The 24,454-nt window shown below is 39.7% G+C and overlaps 2 protein-coding genes across 2 annotated transcripts; one reads left to right on the top strand and one right to left on the bottom strand.

Moving 5' to 3' along the window:
- The first annotated feature begins 200 nt into the window (after window positions 1-200).
- Window positions 201-4,306, top strand: LOC137272708 (uncharacterized). The gene is made up of 2 exons (XM_067805092.1): window positions 201-285; window positions 937-4,306. Exon 2 carries the CDS (start codon window positions 1,385-1,387, stop codon window positions 3,068-3,070), a length of 1,686 nt encoding a protein of 561 aa, XP_067661193.1. The 5' UTR covers window positions 201-285; window positions 937-1,384; the 3' UTR covers window positions 3,071-4,306.
- A 13,814-nt stretch (window positions 4,307-18,120) lies between these two features.
- LOC137272707 (uncharacterized) lies at window positions 18,121-21,879 on the bottom strand. Its single transcript, XM_067805091.1, has 2 exons — window positions 21,591-21,879; window positions 18,121-20,651 (listed from the first exon to the last, which is right to left on the bottom strand). The coding sequence occupies exon 2, from the start codon at window positions 20,058-20,060 to the stop codon at window positions 18,333-18,335; it is 1,728 nt and encodes a 575-aa protein (XP_067661192.1). The 5' UTR covers window positions 20,061-20,651; window positions 21,591-21,879; the 3' UTR covers window positions 18,121-18,332.
- Window positions 21,880-24,454: the final 2,575 nt, after the last annotated feature.

The following is a 24,454-nucleotide window of genomic DNA, read 5'->3' as shown; positions in this document are numbered from 1 at the left end:
AAGTGTGATGGCCATTTCTGGCATCCCCCGCTGTATATTTGCTAGAATATTGCTAAAACGTCTCGAAACCTCATTGGACTATACAACCCGTTGAGCAGGTAACACACTTTTATTACACCACAGAGAGGTCTATTTTAAGGAGCAAATCCGTTCTACAATAACAGCCTAGCATTACGTCACATCCACGTGACCACTACGACAGAAACGCATGTGTGAGAGACTGTGTACATATTGCGATGTTCGATCCTTGAGGCATGCTACAGGGTGACATGCTACCCAACTGTCGTAAGTCACGAAAAGCTGTTGAAATATGCAAGTCATTTGTTTCTACCTGAGCTGTAGTACATGTTTGTCTGTATAAGTACATGTCTATCTCCTGTCGTAACATCCTGTTGTATGGAGGCTGACTACTCGCAATGTTTCCACACCAAGCTCTTTCTCCTGCCCAAACCTTACATCTAATAACATGACACTGAGGTTTACCTGATAATTTTCAGTCGATACTAGCATTGCTTAGTCATTCCTAGCGTATTTAGGACATTGGTGACATTGGTGACATTGGTGACTACAAGTCGGCTATATCACTAACTAACTGTTTAGACTTTTTGGTTGTGATTCACGCTTCGAAAATAGTCGCTAAAGAACAACTCTGCTTTTAATTGGAATGCTGCATACGTATCCCAATGTTCTTGTTAGGTTTTACAAAGAGAAATAAATGATAGAAAATGATAATGATACCATTTGTTACGGAATTATCGAGTGATTAAGGTCATGCCAGTGACACCAGCTTTTTTTCCAAACACGCACAAAGCCCATTCTCGGGGAGCCAGCGATATGCAGCTGGTTTCGGTGTAATTGTTTGCAAAATACTGTTCATTGCGTCCCTATTTGTATGACTTTGAATAAGAATAAAACATGAATTCGTTTTTACTTCAGCTTAACACAACGTGAATGTGATGCACTTGACCAGTCTACCTTGGAGGACGAAGATGTGGAAGTACCTCATGAAGGACATACAAATACTGTATTCATTGATTGGCTGGAACAAGGGTGGACTGGACAGCACTGTTCTATTGTTACAGTAAAATATCTGTCACATGAAACCAGGGAAACTGTAGTTGCAGATTATCCCTGATGAAACGTATCCCCCAAAGTGTGTAAAATGTGTGTGACAGTGAAACCAGCAATGGGGTTCAGCATGGCGGAAATTAAAGGAGGTTGAATTCCGAGAAATACGGTGTAACAACTGTTTCTATACATAGCTCAATTAATTGGCAATGTGATATTGGCAGTTTAGTGTGTTGTACATGAGTCATGATGCCTTACGAATGCGATAATCGAATCAAATATTCGGTGAATAGATTTGATTGACTCCTCCTTCACTATGGAAATTTTGGAAAAGGCTTTTGACAATCTGTTTGATGAACTGGTGTGTCGACTTGATCCAACTGAGTATGTTCTGGACTTTCTATATGAACGACACTGTTTGACGGATCTTGTTTATGAACGCATAAACGAATTAAGTGACAGGAAGGAACAATGTGAAATGTTGTTGGATGTTGTGAAAAGGAAAGAACATGTTCCTGAATTCATAGAGGCGCTGTCTTATGGAAACAGCCACACAAAGCTGGCTATAAAGCTGAAAAAAGAAATCGAACGGTTAGAAGCATTCAGAGTAAGATATGACTGTAGAGGAGATAATAAAGTCCTACCTGATATACACATGGAATATGACGTTGGTAGAGAAGATGATGAAGGTGTCCTAAAAGGCGGTAAAGAAATGGATGTCACCTTGGAGAGTGAGAAGGTGTTGCCATGTAGGAAGCAAATATATGGAGAGCAACATAAGTACTTTGGCGATAAAGATCTCGCTAGTATTCACATGGGTTTGGACGTCAGTTTGGAAGGTGTTGAAGAGATAGACAGTGCCACTGTAAGAGAGTGTTCTGACATGGATATCACGACTACATCTGAGGCGGGATCCTTCTGTGTTCCGAAGCATCCTTCAAGAACTGATATCATGACAGGGAAGCATATTACGCTCACTAATATCAATTTCAAACTGAGAATGTTGTCGAGCGAAGGAAAGAGTCACAGCGGACGTCTTCAGTTTGATGAGGTTGTGACCTGGATGAGATGCCACTACCAAAATGATCCGGATGTTCTGTTCCATATGCTTGACGCCGAAACCGCCAGACGGAGAGTGTTTCATCAGAACCATGTTGACCAAACCGACACACTATCTCTAATGAACGGCCTGGTCAACCATCTTACCCATCCACACGCAGGTCAGATGGTGTTAAATGCACGGAGAGCGTCAGTATTGGCCATGCAAGGGAATCTGATTCAGGCTCTGCATCTGATCCGATCAACTCGGTCCCAAGCAGAGTTGATCAAACCCTGCAAAGACACTGGCACAGTTGTCTACATTGAAACAAATCTGCTTCTTCAGTGGTATGAAATTCATCCGAGTGAGAAAATAAAACAACAACTTATTAACAATTGTAAGGAAGCAATTGATGTCCATTTTTCTTATACCTCATCTCATATCAAAGAGGACTACACCCAGATGTTCCTTCTGAAAATGGCTTTTTCTTTCCTTGGAATAGGATGTTTCCTGGGACTTGTACCATGTCAAGTCAGCTCTGCAGATATTCAAAATGCAGAACAGTGTTTGAGACATGTTGATACGAAGAGGTTGTACAACCGACATTCAATGTTTCTCTGTTTTGCCAGGGCAGTCATCAGTTACCATGGGCATGACATCCCGACTGCTTATAGATTTGCCCAAGAGGCAAACTTGATTGCAAAGACCTGTGGGTTTAATACAGAAGAAGAATGTGTAAAGAAATTTATAGTCCTTCTGTGTAGTAAGTACAATGAATTATTAGAGTCGCCTGGTCGTGATAATAATGACGTAGAGGAGTTTGCATTGATTTTACCTCAAGTTCCTGAAATTCCTACAATGGGTCCTGGTGCCAGAAATCTCCAGATATATCACCGAGACATCAGACCTGATATACAACAAGATCTAGTGCTTCTGGAAATGACAGTCGGTTCAAGGATGTGAACAGATGAAGAATGTTGATGTCGCCAGTATCGTATTACAATACAATGTTCCTTTCCGTTTGTGCTGGAGCAATGGTATTAAACGATCATATTAGAAAGTAAGTTCATATTCCAATAATGAATGTAAGATCGGTGCATGTGTGTTTGTCCACCTCCCGCCAGTGGACACCATATCAACAGACCCTCCACATACAATCTAATCATTATTAAGAGAAAACGTAACTACCTCAGCAGTGCATTTAACTGATATCTCGCAGCAACATTCCTCATCAAATTGGTTATTACAATGAAGCAAACTTTCAAAATGTTTTGATATTTTGTGTCGCTGCCAGGCAATTGAATTTTCACAGCACTGATTGTCTTACTGTACTTTATAGAGTTTAAAGATATTAATTATAGGTAGATTAGGTAGACATTACGTCAGGATCTAAACTTAACATTCTGGTTTGTTGCGTCTGCAGAATTCAGAGATACAGCCATTGCCGTTGTTGCTTGAAAACGGTTTATACGCATTTGGACTTGGTTCATTCGTTCGTTCGTTCATTCATTCAATTATTGCTCCAATAGATTGTGACTGTTGATGTCCATTATACTGAAATGTTTTACAGGTACGGGTGTATCGTGTACTGTCCGAACAGACACAGTCAGTTTATTGCCGACTCTTTAGCTCGAAGAGATATTGTGTGCTCCAGTTAAAGTTACATGGTGTATAATTTTGATAACATTTATTCTACCAGTTTGTAATCAGACGAGTTCTTGTTTTTTGTGTCAGTATGTTCTTATTTGCTGCTAAAATTATACTTTTACAATTTCATTTTTATTAATCAACAAGCACTTATTGTAACTGTATGTAAATATTATATGAATATAATAGCCTGCCATATCTGAAATATAAACTCTATACCGACAGCTTCAAAACGTTTAAAGATATTCCACAAAATCGGCACAAGAAATATTTTCTAAATTCTTTTTAACCTCTGGTAATGTGAAAACATTCAGTTGATTGTAAATTATGACACTATGTCCATAGAATACACGACTAGCCTATTTTCTTACAGTTGTTGGGATTTCCAACTTGGTTTAAATAGTTATATGGCTGGCAAAAAACACACACATGAGCAGACATCTTAAGCTTATATTTGACCTGTTTTTTTCTACACCTTATTCAAAGAAATGCTTTCTCAGTTTCCACTTTGAGACAAATGCACATCTAATAAACCTCAGTTAACACATTTAACCATTACTCATGTGTTTAATGTTAAGATAAATCCTAAGCTTATAATTGTTGCAAATGAAAAATACCTAGATCTCACTAAAACCCCTCTGTTATACGTTATAAAAGTGTCATTCAGTTCTAAAATTATACAGATACCGTGTACTCGTAGTGACAAAAGAAGGCTGTAATCCTGCCTAGTCCCTTGTCAGCTTCAATTCAAGTGTCGTGCGTTGAAGCTATTAAGAGGCCAGAATGTGATCGACTCTTTCACACAATATGTTGACTGCAGATAGCAATCAGTCCCACAACCAGTGGAGCGCAATATGTGCGGGTTGCCTTGCCCTGGTAGATGATTCCTGTCCCATCACCCGTTATATGGTGGTTTTCTAGTCTTTCTGCTACAGCAGTTCATTCTGGTATACTGTGCATTTTCCAGTGAGATTTTGCATACTATTCTCGAAGAATGTATGTAATTCCCCAGCCAATATTCAGAGACAACTATCAACTTGGCCTTTTGTAACACCTGGCATGTATAGGAAACGTAACTGCTACCTACGTGAATTGTTACTTTGTAAATTATTGACACGTTTTAGCGACAAGTATATCTACCTTACATACACCTCATATGAACATGAACTGGGGTAACAGATTTGTACATTTTGAATTATGGGGAAAACCCCTTCATGAAACCTCCAAGGTAGCATATTGAACTACCTGTGAGTCTGATGTCTTGTAGCACACGCAATTGTTCGAAAGAAGCAACTGATGGCACCACTCAGTGGACATATCTGATATCTGTGATAACATTTTCCTATAGTTTTTTCTCAGGTACGAATCAGTATAGACCCTGTGGGAAAACAGGTACATATCCCACCCGTGGTACGATTACCTTGTATATATCTTGTATCTATATCTCTCTGATCCACGTGTACACACACACACACACACACACACACACACACACACACACACACACACACACACACACACACACACACACACACACACACATATGCTTTGATGACATGTTGATATGATCTTGGCTGCAGGGTTATATTTGACAATATAACACTCCCCTCTTTGATGTTTTGTATTTTATGAAAATATATATGAGCATTTTTTTATTCTTATATGTTTTGTGTTTTCTAATTGTGGCAGCTGACAACAGATTGACAATTAAAACTAAAACTATTTCACATTTTCCCTTTGAAATTTTACGATCGAATGCCGTACAAAAAAAATTTAAATTATTTTTAAAAAAATAATATAAAGTAAAGAATAATAAATAATACAAAAATAAAAAACAAAAAATAGAGTATTATATACCGGAGATGTCCTTTTAACTAACATCTACACACATACAAGCATTTAAAGTCTGCGTCTAGGAATTTGAAAAAGCTAGACGCCAAGAGTCATTAAAAGCAAGACGTTCAACTTTTACTCACAGGCCATGGCCTCCTTTCACAAAGCACTAAGGTGATCGTAAGTCACTAAGGTAACCTAAGTGCAATGTTAAGAAATGGACGTTTGAGCTTCTTAAAAGGAGCCCTGTCGGATTGTTCATGGACATTTGACTAGTATGCGTTACACATTGGCGTCCTAATGCAAAACATGATGAATATAGGCGATCGGAGGTCATAATTACCATCCTCTTTTCGATATATACTGTATGAGACGGAAGAGAATAATTCAGACATGACTGAAGTTCGTTTGCCCTTCCTCATCCTTTGATCCTCGATGTCGGAGGAAAGACAAAATCAAAATAATTTGTCTAATAAACTATACATTCACGGCACATTACAATATTTATGTGTATGTTATTTGCACCATTAAAGTTTGATGTGTGACCTAATTGTCTGTGGGCTTTTGATTTGTGCAGGCAGACTACTAGAGGTCACCGTGACCTTTCTGTAACAGAACATTTCATTCGATAAATATTAAATATAACAGAAACAAGCCGGGCAGGTCGTATTCGGATGTAACAAATTCCCCATTCTCCTTACCTCTTTAAACCTAAGTCTTGGTGGCAAATCAGACTTCATACCTACACATGTCCTCGCCATTAGCACTCACTTTATTGAATCGTGGACACTATTTGTACATTCTGCAGTAAAAAGAACAAGGAACAAGGTGGGGAATTTTGTGGCGTGTATTTGTAAAAACAGGTTTGCCCGAATACCCGGACATGTAAATTGAAACTCGCAACACATTGTTTTCAATAAGTAATAATATAAACACAACAATATCAATGCCATTCACACCATTATATACATGGAAGAATCTATAAAATGTAGATAAAACATAATGTAGGTATTAGATATTGCATCCATGCGATCCAGCGCATATATGAATATATCAATGTGTTATTTATGAGACATTGTCTTGACACTTTAATCACAGTAGTGCTATAATGAAACACTCGGATTCCCATAATACTTTTACGGCTTGCTGTTAGCATATAAAATATTTATGTATCCACTTTCAATTATGTAATATAACATGGCTTCAACAACAACAATCATGAGAAAAGAGCCCTTTCAGGTGAACAGAGGCGACAAAAGCGCTTTCCGCATCGATATGAAATACGATTTTGGGATCTGATGATTTTAAGTGTGTGTATGTGTTTGTGTTTGTGTTTGTGTTTGTGTTTGTGTGTGTGTGTGTGTGTGTGTGTGTGTGTGTGTGTGTGTGTGTGTGTGTGTGTGTGTGTGTGTGTGTGTGTGTGTGTGTGTGTGTGTGAAGGCAAATTGCCGATTCCCTATCAGCACTAAGATTGCAATCATCTATAAATGGTTGCATATGCGTGTTTAAAAGTGGACATTTATGCTGACAGGCTTTACAACAATGTTTCACGTTAACCACTAAGCAAAGGATAAAATACTTTTAACGAGAAAATTGTGTTGTATAGGTCGATCACATGCTAATTTTTACAAAGTAACTTGATGTCAAACGTCCATCTATGTGACGTCAACGCATAGCTGTATTCCAGCATCTGTGAGGTCCCTTTATTCCTGTTGTCATTTACGTGAATTACGTTGACATCAGAACACATCCCTGTGTTTGTATTACAATAAATAAATAATGAATAAATGAGTGGATGAATAAATATTATATAAATAGTAACGAATTAATGAATTAATGAATGACCACACATATGTGACCAGCATTTATCCACAAACATGAGGGATTGTACTTCAAGGGGCTGGAAAGACACTCACTAAAGTCTTCAAGCAAACAATGTATTCTCAAACGTTCACATCCCACTGTATACTGCAGTCAACTTCAATATCCTAGGTTCCTTTAACATCAACACAAAGGGCCTGACTTATCACCACGACTCGTGGGTATACAATCTCAGTGTTTCGCTGATGTAGGTCAATCTTGTGGATGTGATGACTCTCATTGCATGTATCTATCTTTTGGTGGATGTAGAAAATTATAGAGCCTGTAAGATCGGATTAAGAAAGCTTTCAATATCAGATTTTTCAGTAAAAACAATATTCCACAAATATCACAGAAGGGAACATCATTATAGAATTGCTTTAACCACCTTCCTGCCCTGTAGTAGAATGACAAGTATTATCTCACGTGTCCATATCTTCCTCCTCTCTCATGTCTACAGAATCAAAAGTGTTCAAGACGTCCCCCTGATCACCTATGTTTGACACTGGCACTGTACCAGCTACCAGACTCAAGGTCCGAATTGGTGCACGCTCAAAATTCCCTGTTCGTGAATAACACACACTTGCTTCCCACGTGTCCATATCTTCTTCCTCCATCACGTCTCCTGTATGAGAATCATCCATGAGGTTGTCGTCATCAACCCTGCTTGACGTGCTCTCTGCCTCAACTGATACAACTTCAGCCTCCTGAATCCTCCCTGGACTGATGGAATTGATATGTCTGAAAACATCCTCTATTTGACAGAGTTCTTTTCCAAAATTGTTTTCGTCTGACAGACGACGAGCAATTTTGGCATGTTCTATTGCTAGAGAAGAAAATTCACCAGTCCTCTGAGGACAGTGGAGTTCCTTGTAGTAGTACACAGCAGCTTCAGCTAAGTTATATAACATGGTGCGTCTGTCATCAAAGACACTGTCCGATTTAATGCTCTTCAGGCAACCCTCTGCGCATTTTACGTCATCCCTCGTAACAACGGCGTTAAACAGGCGTCCATACACCCCAATGCCAAGATAGCAACAGGCAAGTTTTTGAGAAAATATACGCTGGAATTCCTCCATTATGCGTCGTGGACAGGATGGAAAGTGTTCGTCAGTTGCTTCCCTTATGCTAATGATCAGCCTCTGTCTGTTTTCCTCAGATGGCCTGAGTTCGTATAACTGTATGAGAATGTTGACGTACACAAACATGACCCTTGCTGTATCTGCACAGGGCTGAAGAGACCTCATCTTTCTTCGAGCTTCTTCTGCAATATTCAAAGCTGCCATTACATTAAAAAAATTTCCTTCCATTGAAACGATTGCAGCTTTCCGAGCCAGAAATACCATCGAGCCTGCCTCTGAATGTGTCACAGTTGCGACTAGTCTTTCCATTTCGTTTAGTTTACTCCATTGATCTGGGCCATTTTCTAAATAGAGTCTTCCTTTAATTAACTCTGATTCTAACATTTTGAAGACCACATCAGGGTCATGCGCATATTTTCTTTTCATTTCTAATACCCTGTCTTCAAATTGTTTTAGGTAACATTTCCCTTTGTGGGAAAGAAGTCTTAATTCAAATCCTATTTTAGCAAGTTTTTTCCCTTTCGAGTCGACTATCTCCAACCTTCCAGGTTGAGTGTAAATGGTGGGTTTCTGTATTGCAATTGCTTTTCTTCTTTTCTCGTTTTTCCAACCTGACTTGTATAGTGTACATATTGTGTCCCTCAACATGGTGGCTAGCTCGACATGGCTACCCTTATATTCCAGAGCGTCTATGAACAGGGGGACAATCATTTTCTGTCTTACAGCGTCAATTAATAATCTGCACTGCTCAATACGATTATCTGCCCCACGAATTCTTTCGCACATCACACTAGTCAATCCCTTGTTCTGCTGCAGAAATTCCAAAACATTATCCATCGGATCGAGCCTTTCCACTAACACAGTTCTCCGCCTCCGTAATGCCTCATCTTCAATTTCAACTTGAACACTTGCCATAATTCAACGGAATTCAACATGCAGGGGCTACAGTTTCTGGCTGTCACTCACTTGTTCAGAGGTGATGAGGGGAGTAAGATCATGGTTTTTCCAGCTCCACCTTCCTCAACACTGATCCTATCATTTGTTTTCGTCTTGTAGACTTAATACCAGTCTTACATCCTCACACAACTACGCCTGTGTTCCATTTATCCGTGGTGACCTCTTGCTCGGCAATATACGTTTGTTGCTTGGGAAAACACCCGTAACATCTCGACGGAGTCCACATGAATAGCCCTGCACAGCATTCGCTAAAGCATGTCTATTTATAGCGCTAACTGGTATCACTGCATACGTTGCAATACGTAATGGAATTGAAGCTATAACAACAAAAAGAATTAAACAAGTTAATCGATGAGTCTCAAGTGTATTGGTCAGGAACGTAAATGATATTTAGAACCCACTTCGACACCAATCCACATAAGTAGCGAATGCCTGGTACCTAGAACACCCGGTATCTTCAATATATGATTGTGATTCAGGGTCGGATAGTGAGCTTAGATGTTGAGGAGTTTTGCTCGTCAAGCCGAGGGTACAAGTTCGGTTGAGATTGCGTGAACGAGTTACGGAAAATCAACACATTTAAACCACAAAGCAAACTAACCACCTGTACATTTTTACAACCAATCGCAGTAGGTTTTCGTCAGTCACGTTATGAATTAACAGATAGATGAAATCCACTAGTCATCAATCTACCAGGAACGATTTTGTTGTCGTATCAATGTTAAATAACCAAATTCGAAACCGTGACTACAACATTGAGCCTGAGGGTGGAATATGGTCAAGGTTAAATTTACACTGCATCCTTGCCAAATCTTACATAGCTCTCACTGAATCTATTCCATTCACATTCAAATCACTTCTTGTGATAAACTGTAAGATAAAATAAAATGTAAGAGATTTTATAGGGTTGTATGAACAGAATAATAAATAAATAAATAAATAAATAAATAAATAAATAAATAAATAAATTTCCTACGATAACCATCGAAACCATTTGTTCTTAGGAATCCAAACCATCAGAAAACATGAAAACAAGACATCCCTGGGCAAACGTCTATGTACCATTTGATAAAGGATTGTTTTACATGGATTTTCTTCAAAGAGGCCTATTATATCATTATAAATAAATGCATCATGATATCGTTTAATCCATCTGGAACAAAATATTCCCGAGTCAACTTTTCATTTTACTTCCTAGTTCATTAACACAGCTACAGGACTCAACAAGCATCCCTGGAGTACTCCACTTGAGGTATATATTCAATTTACCGAAACTCTTAAGCAGTTTCAACAATGATCATGTTAACATGCAACTCACAATATAAGGTGAACTTCGTCATTTTCCCCTCATTCAATCCTAATTGTTGTCAGATAATTTGTTGCTTTATGGTTCTCTCATTCACGTCCAATGGTGATTACTTTATCCTTGTAGGGCAGGATGTAATACTGGGCCTCTGTCTTCCTTGATCACGCATGATGAGCTGTGTTGTTGATGGTGACAGGATGCATCACTTGCAGATGACCACATAAATCAGAAAGTCATGTTCCTCTTGTAGGTTTACATAGCAGGTGGAAATACATCATTATACCTGAGTAAGTCTGAAATCCGTCCTTGTAACGTTAACGGGCACTGTTTGTAATGATTGCATATTTTCACTTTCTTATCTGAAATTAACCACACTTTGCTCAACGCAGAGATTAGTCTTGATGTCTTTAGATACGTTCTCTCTAAGTAGTGCCCTTAGGGAGATTCTCCTCCACGAGTATAGACACTGCCTCTGTAAGTAAAGACTTTAGGGAGATTCTACTCCACAGGTATAGACACTGCCTCTGTAAGTAAAGACTTTAGGGAGATTCTACTCCACAGGTATAGACACTGCCTCTGTAAAAAAAGTCTTTAGGGAGATTCTCCTCCACAGGTATAGACATTGCCTCTGTAAGTAAAGTTTTTAGGGAGATCCTCCTTCATAGATACAGACACTGCCTATGGTATGGAAGCAGTGTCCGATGGGAGATCCGCCGCCACAGTCAAAGACACCACTCTCTATGTTAGTGCGGATTAAAAGAATAGAACAGGGAGTGACACAATTCACTGAACAAAAGGATCAAACAGTTACAACTGCGTGGGCGAGTATAAACCAATCGTCAATGAACAGAGTGAGGGGCGGTAACTCTACAGGCCCTACTACAAGTAATTACGTACATGTGGTCAAGGGGAGGTAATTGATTACCAGAGAAAACTTTTACTTTATGCAAAGCTGATTATATACATAGACATATTCAATACACAGAAGCAAGATAACGCATGTTGCCAAACAATAACAAGTCAGTCTGACAAAAAGACAACAAATATCCTATCCCGTAGTACAACCCTTGTAACAGCGATCCGAATATACAAGAAAGGAACAGTCACAAGATCATCATAGTACAGTTTTTTGGTAACTGAGTTTAGTTTTACGTCGCACCCAGTAATCTTCAAGCAACATGGCGGAGAACATAGTAAACGTGGAAAACATAAGCTGTCTACAGTTGAAGGCAATCCCAAGTATATAAAGAACATGCATTTACGCTGAAAACTAAATTCTACTTAGTTGAGTTGATTTATTTCAAGAATCCTATCTGTTGTGTTTGTTCGTCGGGCAGTCAAATTTTCAAAGGTCCAAGAGTATCCTGAAGGAATGTCCTGAAATATCCTGATTCTTTTCTCTGGAAACTAACACGTCTTGTCACAAGGCAATGGCTGGGAATCTTAACTATGCAATTCAGGCAACAGTAGATCCACAGAATGAATCATGTATTTCCTTCTCACCTTCTCACGAAACTTTGGCCTTGGAATCGGTCTGGTTACTTCATGTCACTCCCTAGAGCATGTCTGTTTGACCTTGAACCGAGCCATTGTCAGATCGAAGCAGTCCACAGAAACCTAGCACACAGGTTCTCAAAATGAGAAGTCCAAATGTAAAAGCCAATACAAGGTACTTGTTAATTATACCTCGGTAATATTTGATGGGTCACAGACGCAACAGTTCTTTGCTCACTTAGATCAACAACGTGCCAGTCACGGTAATGTTGTATTTCTATCGTTTCACAAATATATGCAACATGTACGCAAAATCTACAGAATCTACAGGAACATGGGAACATGATCTGTTGGCAGTGTAACAACAAAGTTTCAGCCTCTTCGCCACCCGATTCCCGTTAGTCGCCTAATTCTTGCTCGGATCTTCACGTGTCCCCAGATGGCAACAATGTTTCTTCAGCTACCATCCAGCGCTCAATGTCTTTTTCTGATAGGACACATAGAGACCGACTCCGAGGATCGGGGTGGTCAGACTCGCGAACTTGGTTTGAACAGATAGACATCCGTGATGTAAATCACTGGCTTGCCTGATCCAGATTCAATTATTTAAAGACAATCGTCCTTAATCTGAAATACTACTGACAGCGGTATTAAAGACAAACTTCCTTTCAGACATTCCTCCTCCATTGTCAAAAATAAATCAGTTCTTACAATTAATTTTTAATGAAAACGAACCTGAGCTAAAACTCATGTAACTAATGATGTAAACTAAAAACATTATGAATGGACCTACAGGTTCCACAAAGAAATGCATTTGTGAAAAAAATATATTGTAGAAATATGATTTGTCCGTATGAACACTCAATGATAGACATGCGATTGTTGAAGGCAGTTAAGTAATCCCATTCAGTACATATCATCCTTTTATAAATTTGAATAAATGTGCATTATACACACTTGTTGCTGATGTGTACAATACATCAAATTCATCGGACCACCTTTATATTCAGTGAATACCGAAGTATTCATTGAACTAATTCATTTCTCGGAAATAATAGTATTTATGAACTTCATTTTTTTAAAGTCAATTACAACAACTCAGCATACTGTCGTTTGCACCTATGTTTATTCCATAAACTCTTTTTCATGGCAAAATATTTTTCAAAGAATTAAAGTCGAAAGAGGTGACATGATTCAGTGCACATGGTCAAATGCGACACCTTTGTTGCCCGGCATCGTGATATGTTGTCTTAGTATCAGTCAGTGGCTTGAGAGATCTTTGTAGTGTTTAACATTTATTCGTATAAGGACCGTGAGCCTTTCATGTAATTTACTGTTGCTAAATAACGAATGTTTGCGTGAGATGTAACCGAATGTTCAACAAGTTAAAAGAAGCTGTAACTCAGAGACATCTCTATGTTCATCAAATATCATCTTCTAAAATGCCAGTCAAGCATCAACGTATTTCCTTCATGGAAAGGGTCTTATCGCTTTCTACTATCGAATGTATTACACCTGTCAGAACTTACATTGGCAGTAACCTGACTTTCTTTGTGACAGTTTCAACCTCCTGATATCTACAAGTTCACACACTCACGTGCAGGTTAGCAGTGATCTCTGATTACCTCGCAGAAATTTAATGTAATCTATAAACAACCTCACTGCAGCGACCTGTGAATGGTATCTTGGTAATTTTACAGGTAAATACATACCCGTTGGGCAGCGCTGGACCGAACGATGTAGGTAAAAATAAATTCAAAGTTTTCATCACCAAAAACGGGAATGCGGAGATCCAGGAAGTGTTGTATGCAGGTTAAAGTTCAAATTGATAACTGAGGTATCACATCGTATTATATCATATTTGTGCACAAAATTAAGATTACAGGTACACATCAAAACAGGTGGATGTCGAGAATTACGTAGACCATCTAGAGGACGGGATTCTATTGCCTTAGCTATTAAATAAGTGAGGATAGTTTTTACGCTGTATACTTCAGCTTTATCACGGCGGGGAAGTAAATAAATGGACATTTCGGCTGCGATAGACCTTGAATGTACACATTTAACGATGGAAAGATGGTACTGGAAGAGAACTAGTTGAAATATTTGCGTGGACATAAATCAAAGCAATAATTAACCTAATTTGAAGAAGTAAGAAAAGCGTGAGCCTACGAAACTACCTAGTCTAGTGATTATAGCGTTCGCTCGTCACGACGAAGACCTGGGTCCGATACCCACATGGGTAGGGTGGGTGAAGCACATTTCTGGTGTCCTGTGCGATACTGCAGGAATACTGAAAAAAAAGTATACAACCATACAGATTCCGCCAATCAGCAATCTAGCCCGCAACCTCTCTGTTGTGTAAACTGCAAGAAAACCAAGCGCCACATGCCGCCCAATCTCACTAGTAGATACACACCGAACCATCATCATACTCCCTGTTGTAATCCCAGCGTTCTGGGTATGGCAAATGTCAACTGTCATCTGCTTTCACTGATGAAATACTGCTGTAAATATTCCATTGTACCTCATGTGACACTAACTTTCTTTCTCTCTCACATATTTAATCACAAATGTCCATTGCTTCTTCCTGTACCTCTTCCGTAGTATCCATATTGTCAGTAATCTCAAGGACACTCAAACCAATGGGATGGGATCCTGATAGACTGACCGACCGTTCAGGTAGATCCGATATCTGGCGTATAATGTCCTCAACTTCCTTCTCTGGTTGAGACATTGACTTGATGCAGTGGATGATTTCCTCGATTGGTTCCCGTTCTTCCTTGAAACCATGTGTTTCAGACAGACACTTAGCATCTTGTGCAAATTTTAAAGCTTGTGTGGAAAACTCACCAGGATTTGTTGAAGGACAGATGCGTTCTTTGTGGAAATACAGCACGGCGTTGCCAAGACAGTAGAACATGTATCTCCTGTTGTTGTAGTTTTTTCTGTCTGGTCCAGCCTTCTTAAAGCAGGCCTCTGCTTCTAGGATGTCGCTCTCTTGAACAACATAATCAGTACGCCGACCAAACACACCAATGCCAAGGCAACAAAAAGCCAGTTTCAGATAGAATATTCGGCAGAATTCATCACGCATATCAGGTGTTGTCTCTGGGAAGTGGACTTCGATCGCTTCAAGAATGCTGTGTTTCAGTTTCCATTTGATGTCTTCAGTTGGTCTGGCTTCATACAGCTGCATCAGGAGATTGACGTAAATGTACATCACCATGACGGTGTCTTTGCACGGCTGAATCAACTGCATCTTCTTCCTGGAATCTTCTACAAGTCTGATCCCCTCCTCAACATCGAACAGACTTCCTTTCATTGCAATAGCTGATCCTTTGCGAGCAAGAAATATCATCGAACCTGCTTCGGAGTGGGTCATTGTTGCTACCAATGTTTCCATTTGAGCTATGATATCCATTTGATCGTGCCCTTTGTCATAAAAGAGTCTTCGTTTCGCCAGCTCTGATTCAAGCATCTGGAAAAGAACGTCAGAGTCATTTGGGAATTTATCCTTCATCCTTTGCATAATACTATTGAATATAGGCAGTTCCTGTTCTCCTCTGTTGGAAATGTCCCTCAGTTTAAAACTTATTCTTGCCAGCATTTTCTTTTTCTTGTCCATTATGTTAACTCTGTGAGGCTGTGCCAGATTTGACCCTTGAATTGTGTTATTCCAAGCTATCTGCTTCAGTTCATCAATTTTGCCTCTCAGCAATGAAGCTAGGTAAACGTGACTTCGTTTGTATTCTAGTGCCTCCAGAAACAATGGTATGATCCGTTTCTGTCGGACTGCCTTGAGAAGTGCCCTGTTTTTCTCCGGATTGATTTCAATAGCACGAATTTGTTTGCATTTTTGTCTTGTCAACCCATTCCGACACACGAGGAAGTTCAAAACATTGTCTTCAGGGTCAAGTCTATCAACAAATTCAACCCGTAGTTCTCGAAGTGCTTTCTCTTCAATACTTTCTGTTACTGTTTGGCCACACGGTCCTATTCTGAAAGATGGACTCGCCATTTCCAAAGAGTTAGATGTTTACCATGTGTAAGGATGGTATCCACTCCAACATTTCTTTAGCGTATTACAAGGACTTGGACGAGCGTTCCCACATTTGTACTTATGATACAACGCATGACATTTGGAACAGTTGCTTCTTTTAGCCTCAAGGACGTAAGTAGACACACCCATTATATCATTGCATTGATTGTCACGCTAGGCTGAGCACCAGAACATTGCGATTCCACAGCAGACGTCCACCAATCGGAAATCCGAGTAAGCTCCACCCAAACTATTATCAAAGTCAACAGATCGACGTCTGTGATGGCTCCTAGTTCTATGATTCCTTCCCTAAAAGCACATCCACTCGCATTAGCTTTCCTTTCTCAAATACTTCGTATCTACAGAAACACCTGCCCCGCAAGGTATTCTGTATGTCAGCTGAGCACATGGGAGCAGGTTTTAGCCAGAAGACGATCATTATACTTACGGTAGATAGCCAGGAGCAAGCAGTTATGCTTTGCCTTCACGAGTCTGTCTGGTGAACGGTTACCGAACATCTAAAATGCTTGTTATTTATTCATGTAGTTCTGCTGTGAAGTATTGATCCATGAAGCTTCATTGTCCAAGGACAAAGTGACACAGTATTCAATATCGCTTAAAAAAGATCCACGTTGAAACCAGCAGTGATTCAACCGATAAAAATCCAGAAATGAACCTGAAAATACAGCCCAACCACAAGTGAATTAGTTGGTTCTTTCTTTAGCTGAATTAAATAAACAGAATGACATAGAAATAACCGCTATGACACCTCGTAAATATATCTGTATAATGTATTCTCTTACCTATTCATATATCTCCTTTATTAAACCCGTACGGTTGTTTATTGTATCACCCACTCGTCTATCTGGTCTATGCACAATTATCTACAACCTGCATTACTGCGTAAACTGTCCTTAAACATCAGATGGATTTATAAACCAACTGATCCCTAGAGCGATTAATGTGTTTGTTAGTGTGTAAACCACTTGCAAAAACTAAATTTGGAAAGGTATAGAGTGTCTAGACCATCCGTCTGAAGTGTCTATCATGATTATTATAGTCACTTCAATACATTTAGTACGAGAAATAAAGTTATCTAACAGCCAAATGAATGTAATGTATTTGCCTTCAGTGCAAATGCTAACAATCCAGAACAATAATTGATAATCTAGACTAACAAATCATTCTAGACTTAATAGTACTTCTGTTTAATTTATCTTCTCGGACGCAAACTCGAGTAGACATGGGAAGTGATAAACAAATAGTCTCGAGAAAAGATCCTTGAACAGTTTCAGACATATCCAATGAGAGTTGCAAGATTCAGGAAAAAAGGCAAATATACAGATCTCTCTTCTCCGAAAGGTTCTCGTCTCCACTCGTCAGTACCCTTGAAGATCCGCGTTACAACTGGTCTTCAGTAACCTATACTTGTCGTAAAAGGAATCGGGTGGTGACTTGGTTGATACAAGTCATTGATTCCCAATAGCGTAGATCGACGTTCATGCTGTTGATCACTGGATTGTCTGGTCCAGACTCGATTATGTACAGACCACCGTCATATAACTTGCTATAATATTGCTGAGTTCGGAGACAGACAACAAGTCGGAGAAGGTTCCTGATCTGAGGACAAGATGTCACAACACGTGAGCTTATCAGGATCATACCCTGTCTTCTGCGCCGAATGATTTCAGTCGATATATCGTAAGAATAATATCAATATTTATAAAAATAATAAACACGATCTGTCATACACAAATCATGATGGCTATAGAGGATGAAACAGACGATGTACTCATTTGAGATCATTTAATCCATCAGAAATATGGACATCGTGTTTTAGTTGTGATACTACAATGATAGTAAAATGTCAAACACTTGTTGACATTTGTTGACTGAAATGTATCAGCATCTTTGAAGCAATATTTTGTTGAACCTTCGAGTTCAAACTACCACATCATAAGTTTTGTTGATGTGACATACGTACAGCAATAAGATGTCTATTTGCTATGAATATGAACAGGAAACAGCAACAAAAAAACCTACGAAAACCACCATAACACAGAAAAGAATTTGTTTCTGATAATTCCTTTTGGGCTCTCTCCCAAAAACCTTAATTTCAGGACCCCATTGGTTTGATGTTTTCTGTAACACACTTTCCAAGATCAGTGTATTTAATTCATTATCAATTTCGTGTTGTCGTGCATTCCTTTCTCGTAGCTCGATGCTTTCAACCTCTTCTTTAAGGTCACCACTGAGTTCTAGAATTGGTCCCAACTCCTTGACATATCCACAGCATGTTGCCTTTTGTTCCGCCATACTGGCAAAATCCAAAGCATCCCTCTGATTTTCTCGTTTCCGACACAGAACCGACTTTGCCATGTAGTAGAACATCTTCCTTCTGTTGTCGAACTTTTCTTGTTGTGAGTCTATGTTCTTCAGACACGCCTCAGCTGATCTTAAATCATCCTCTGAAGTAACACAACCGTCTATGCAGTTTCCAAACAACCCAATACCAAGATAACAGAACACAAGTTTCAGGTACAACATCCTAGTATAGTCCTCCCGAAGCAAAGGCAAACTTTCGGCAAAGTGGAGATTGATAGCTTCGTCGATTTTATTGATGATATCCCGTTTTATATTCAGCAGAGGATTGTCTTCGTACATCTGAAGGAGGATATTTATCTGTATATACAAAACCATCCCTGTGTCTTTGCAAGGTTCAATCCTCTCAGCGAGAGCTCGAGCATCTTCAAGCATCTCCATACCCACTGTAAGGGATTCTTTCATTGTCCTGGCAGATCCTTTGCGGGCGAGGAACATCATTGTTGCAGCCAATGGATGAGACGATGTTTTCAGGAGCTTCTCCATCTCGTCAAATATATTCCCCCTATGTAAGTCAGTGTCATACACAAGTCTCCGACTCTCTACTTCAGCGTCTAACAGAGTCAACATGACATCTGCATCATAGCGGTACTGCGCCTTGTATTTTGCAACACAATCTGAGAATTCTTTTTTCTTTCCATCATGGGACATCAGTTTCAAGTGATAATGCAGCTTCGTCAGAGTCCTCTTCTTTCCATTCATAATAGCAACCTTTCTTGGTTGTTGAATAATGTTTTCGGTAGGTTCTTTTGCAGCTGTCTCACCGTCACTTTCCAGATGTTTTATTTTTGCCTTTTCGGTTCCTTGGTGTGCAGCTAGATCCCCTTGAGTACAGCATCTGTTACGATCCTTTTGAATATTCCCAACACACACAAGAACACTGGTAGCATCTGGATCTGGAAGATATGTTCCACTGCTGATAGTGTCATTATGAGGTAGAACAACAGAGCCATCACTGAAGTCAGTTTCGCCATCTACTAATGGAACATCACTCTGTCTTTGTGGTCTAATGCCCGGGTGCTGTTGCTGATGAAGGTCTTTGATCGTCTGTTTCAGTTTTCCAGCAAGATATGAGTGACTGTTCCCACATTCAAGCCCTTTAATGAATAGAGGTACGATGGATTTCCTGATGACGTTGTCAATAAGCAATGTAGCTTGACTATGTCTAGTTGCTCTGGACATGATGTCTTCATATGTCAGGTCTGAAATACCCCCTTCTTGTAATAAGAAGTCCAGGACATAATCAGAAACGTTGAGTCTTCTCACGAACTCAACCCGGAGGTGCTGTACAGCACTTTCTTCTATGGACTCCATGAGAACTGACACGTGTCTTACTTCATTTACGGTCATAGAACACCGGTCCTCGAGTTAGAAACCCCATGGTTCATGATGGTTTAATGGTTTCTAATCATGTTTGTCCTTGTTTAGTAATTATGGGTTCAGATATTGAACACACGAAGCTTCGCAGATCTTAATCGGGATACCTGTATAAGTATAGGTTTCTGTGATTGCTAAATGGTGACGATTTATTTTTTTAGATAACTCAATCAGCTGGATATTTGACAAAGATAACGGTGTTTGTGAAATATTTCTTTTACCAGTATTGCTTACAACGCGGTCAAATAAGAAAGTCTGAAAGCATGGGGTTGTTTGTTTCCAGTTGCCAGAAAAGTGTTTTATCACCGCGTTAAGACATGCAGGTCTAATATTATTTTCCATGTCTCTAAAACACCATGGAGTTCATAGCAAACTCTGCCTTGTATCCATTCAGATGTGACGTGAAGACATATGTATTCCAGTTGATGGAAACACTTGTATGAATCCATGATAACAACGGTGGCAACAATACAGAAGTTTCAGGTATCCAGTTTCCTTCCTGTGTCAAGTTGCTTCTTGGTCGCAGCAGCTAATTTGACCCTCGGACGCCATTAGGTTTTGATCCTGAAAAGATTAATTATTAATATTATATTAACACGTTTTGATTTTAACACGTTTTGATTTTATCCTACTTCATTACTGACACACAGTTATACGGTGCGCTGTATTTCACCCTACCGATAAACGCTATTTATTATTTTATTGATGTAATTCTTAACCATGAAAAGAACGTGAGTCACTGCATAATAAAACGTTACACACAGATGGCTACAAAAGGGCGCCATGACCTTGTGAAACACGGCACCTGTACAAAAGGATAATAGTTCATTCTAAACGAGATATCTACATACGTATTGCTCTTTCTTGTCAGGAAAGCAACTGCAAAAATATTAATTTGGAATCGATAAAAACTGGATGATTAATCGTAGTTGTTGAACTATTGTCAAATGACCTGATTTGTTGAATTCGTTTGAGAGACCAGAATGACAGGTGATTGAGAATATTTTTAGTGCTGTATACTTACTTCGCAAGCCCAGTGGCACAAACCGTAGGTCTTATTGTTTGTTGGGGTCTTTTTCAAAAACCGTCCTCAGCAATGTTCCAGCTAAATGACAGCAGTCTATAAATAATTAGGGCTGTGCAGATCACCGGGACACTGACATCATGATAGTCGATCCACGCAATTCACACGTATCAACCAAGTTAATGAGTCAGTTCACCCGATCCCGTTAGCAACGCCTTGAACAAGCATGAGCTGCTGTAGACCAACACCTAACTCAGTCATAACTAGGGGAGGGTGGTGGATAGCTCTGTAGTTAAAGCGTTCGTTTCACGCCGGGGTCGATTCCCCACATGGGCACAATGCGTGAAGTCCATTTCTGGTGTCCCTCGACGTTGCTGAAATATTGCTGAAACCAGTACGCACTCACTTATGCGATCGTTACCATGGGGTCTTTACCGTTTTATGTTAGAAGTATGCACATTTTACGTGCTTATACTTACACATCTCCCGTATCTTCCTTATGAAGAAAAGTACTTCCTCTACACGTGTTTCGTGTAGGGCATTATGTCGGCAGCCCGATACGAATAACCTTGTCAGGGGTTATTTGTCGTAGAAATTTCCCGAGAAGACTGTAACATTATGTATCATGGATAGTGTAAGCGGTCTGTTCCACGAGGCTGTGTCGCGTGGTTATTAGAGCATTATAACCTATCTATATTTCACCAAAGGAAGTTACGGTGAACGCGTTTGAATGGATCAGACACATGACATAGTGGGTTTGTGAACAATAGAGTCAACATCCGGTTCTGCATACCGTATTACCTCTATTGGACGTTCGGGTGCAGATTATTTTCGTACAGGCTTTTTGACCAAATGTCGGCTAGAGGCCCTGCGTCCACACTATTGAAATTGTGCATAATACCGGGTTATAACCATACCAAGTTTCCGATTCTAGTCATGTGAAGTGCAACAATACAATTTCATTGTTGGTTTTGAGACCTCGAGCATTCACTGGTTTCAACCAATGGTGGACCTGGCCTACGTGACATGCTCCATTTTATAGGGACCCGGCTATATCATATCAGAGCATAGGGCTGGCGTGAGACGGAACCCAGCACCTATTCGAATAAATACGGTAAACATTCTAATTTCCCGGGAATGTGCTTGATCTGAAATAACATGAGCTACTTACGATCCTTTCAAACGACGTGTAATTTTGGATTTCCCCGTTTTCCGATTGTTGTAATTCACAGTTTCTAGTACATCTGAGACACCAGATACATGATACTGGTATGTTTTGTTTATTCGTTTGACGTTTAACTTCCTTGTAAACAATCGAGTTAGGGCCAAACATGGATCACATGCCACTGTACATGCACGTGCATATAACATGCATGCCTGACCAGCCGACCCCATGCCACGACTGGCCTGAGTTGATGAAGATAATTTCTAGCCAGATTCTGCACGGTCCTACATAGTAATACTATGTTTTATAACCAATAGCAACAAGTACACAATCCCCCACTGTGTTGTTTCTGAACGCCTGCAACAATCGCAAACTGGGTTTCGGGTTACAGTTATGACCTGGGTGGTGTTTGCGTCATTGATAGCTATTGATTCGCCCAGTTGGCTCTTGATTCATTGCTATATGTTGTGCTGACATGCTAGACAGGCGATACAGCGTCAGAGTAAACAGTACAGACAAACATAATACGGTAGACATTGTTCTCTGTCGGTGATGATTCTTAGTAAAAGTTACCGCTTGCCGGATTAAACTAATTAATTTCGTTTTCGAAGGTCTGTAAATAGTAATGAAGAAAGAAGGCAGAATACTCCAAGAGTTGAACATGAGATGTATATAAGAGAGTGTTGAAATGTGCGTGCGTGCGTGCGTGCGTGCGTGCGTGCGTGCGTGCGTGTGTGGGTGTGTAACTTCTGGAATTGAAAGTTTGTTTGAACTGAGAAGCTGATGTCGCCAAGTAAATAATTTTGTTTAAGCGTGTAAATGTTCACTGTAACACAACACGTCTTTAAAATCAATATTGTATTTCTTCCATTGATGGTATCTATCAGCCATCCGCGAAGCTGCCATATATTCATGCCGAAAAATAACTACGCATTAAAATTACAGTATGAAAATTAAAAGTTCGATGAATTAAAGCAACGTTGCCTTAAATCGTCTCTCGTGGCCTCTGCCGAACTTCATTTCAAGCGAGCCCCATAAAGTTATGTCCCTTGGAACTCTCTTTACGAATATTCTATTCCGAAAATGAAATTTCAGTCGTTGGAACAGAGTGAATTATAATGAAATTAATTTCTCTTTGGTGTAAAGCATATATAAAGGGGAGGTAATTAGTAGTTCAGAGGGCGTTGGTTGGGACTACATAAGTGCGGGGCATTCATTCTCGCCTGCAGTCAGATCTGTTCAGTTGTCTCCAACAAGTATGAACATGGAAATGACAACAGATTTTAAACATGATATTTCACTAATAAAAAAGATGAGACTGACACAAAGTCGTTATTCTTACAGTAAGATGCAGGTGTCATAGTGACGGGGGGAATCTGTCTCCAGTGATCGGCATGATCTTGTGTAACAGTTACACAATATTAAATACCTCGGCTAGACTGCAGGGAACGTCCATTTTGTGTTGTGTTCTTAGTATATGGTTTGTTGGTTGGGAAGAGAACTTGTGATAGAGGCCAGTTCGGCATACACCCGACAACACCGTGTGTGACAGTTTTCGGTGCATTCGTTTACATTCCATCTATGGTCAGTGTTATCTGTTTGGAAGCTGTTCGCCTCGGAGTTTCAATTATCGTTTTCAGGCAGGTTGTTAAGGGCAATATGTCTTTTATTGTACCAATAGGAAGCTGAAGTGAGTGCATATGCCCCAGTATATATATCATAGACCAAACTATTGCCGAAAAACGTGATATTGTGCCTTGAAACGTAGAATGCTCGGTTAATTGCAAGACAGTTAATATTTTTCTGATGCACTTCCTCTTTATGACTTCGAGACTGCGGTGTTTGGCCGACAGTACAATTTGCGTAAATCCGCACATACACATTGTACACGCGATCTTTATACAGTAATGGCTTCTACCCTTAACTGTTTCCAGATGACGCCCAAATCCTCAACGTAACATACAAAAGGTACTAATGGAATTGGAACGGGATGACGTGTTTTAATACCTCATGCTGGAGACGACATCATGGCGTGAAACGTTTTCTTTCCATGTTATGTCACTGCGTGTTCGGGAATACCAAAACGCGTTCAACACTCTGGATTTCGGTGCCTGCAATCGTGTTAAGTCTAGGATTCAAACCCGTCACAGCGTATCCTGACACGTTAAGGGGAGGCCA

This window comes from Haliotis asinina, chromosome 2 (assembly GCF_037392515.1).
Source record: "Haliotis asinina isolate JCU_RB_2024 chromosome 2, JCU_Hal_asi_v2, whole genome shotgun sequence".
In the NCBI taxonomy this organism is placed as follows: Eukaryota; Metazoa; Mollusca; class Gastropoda; order Lepetellida; family Haliotidae; genus Haliotis; species Haliotis asinina.
This window is presented reverse-complemented; position numbering and strand designations above follow the sequence as displayed.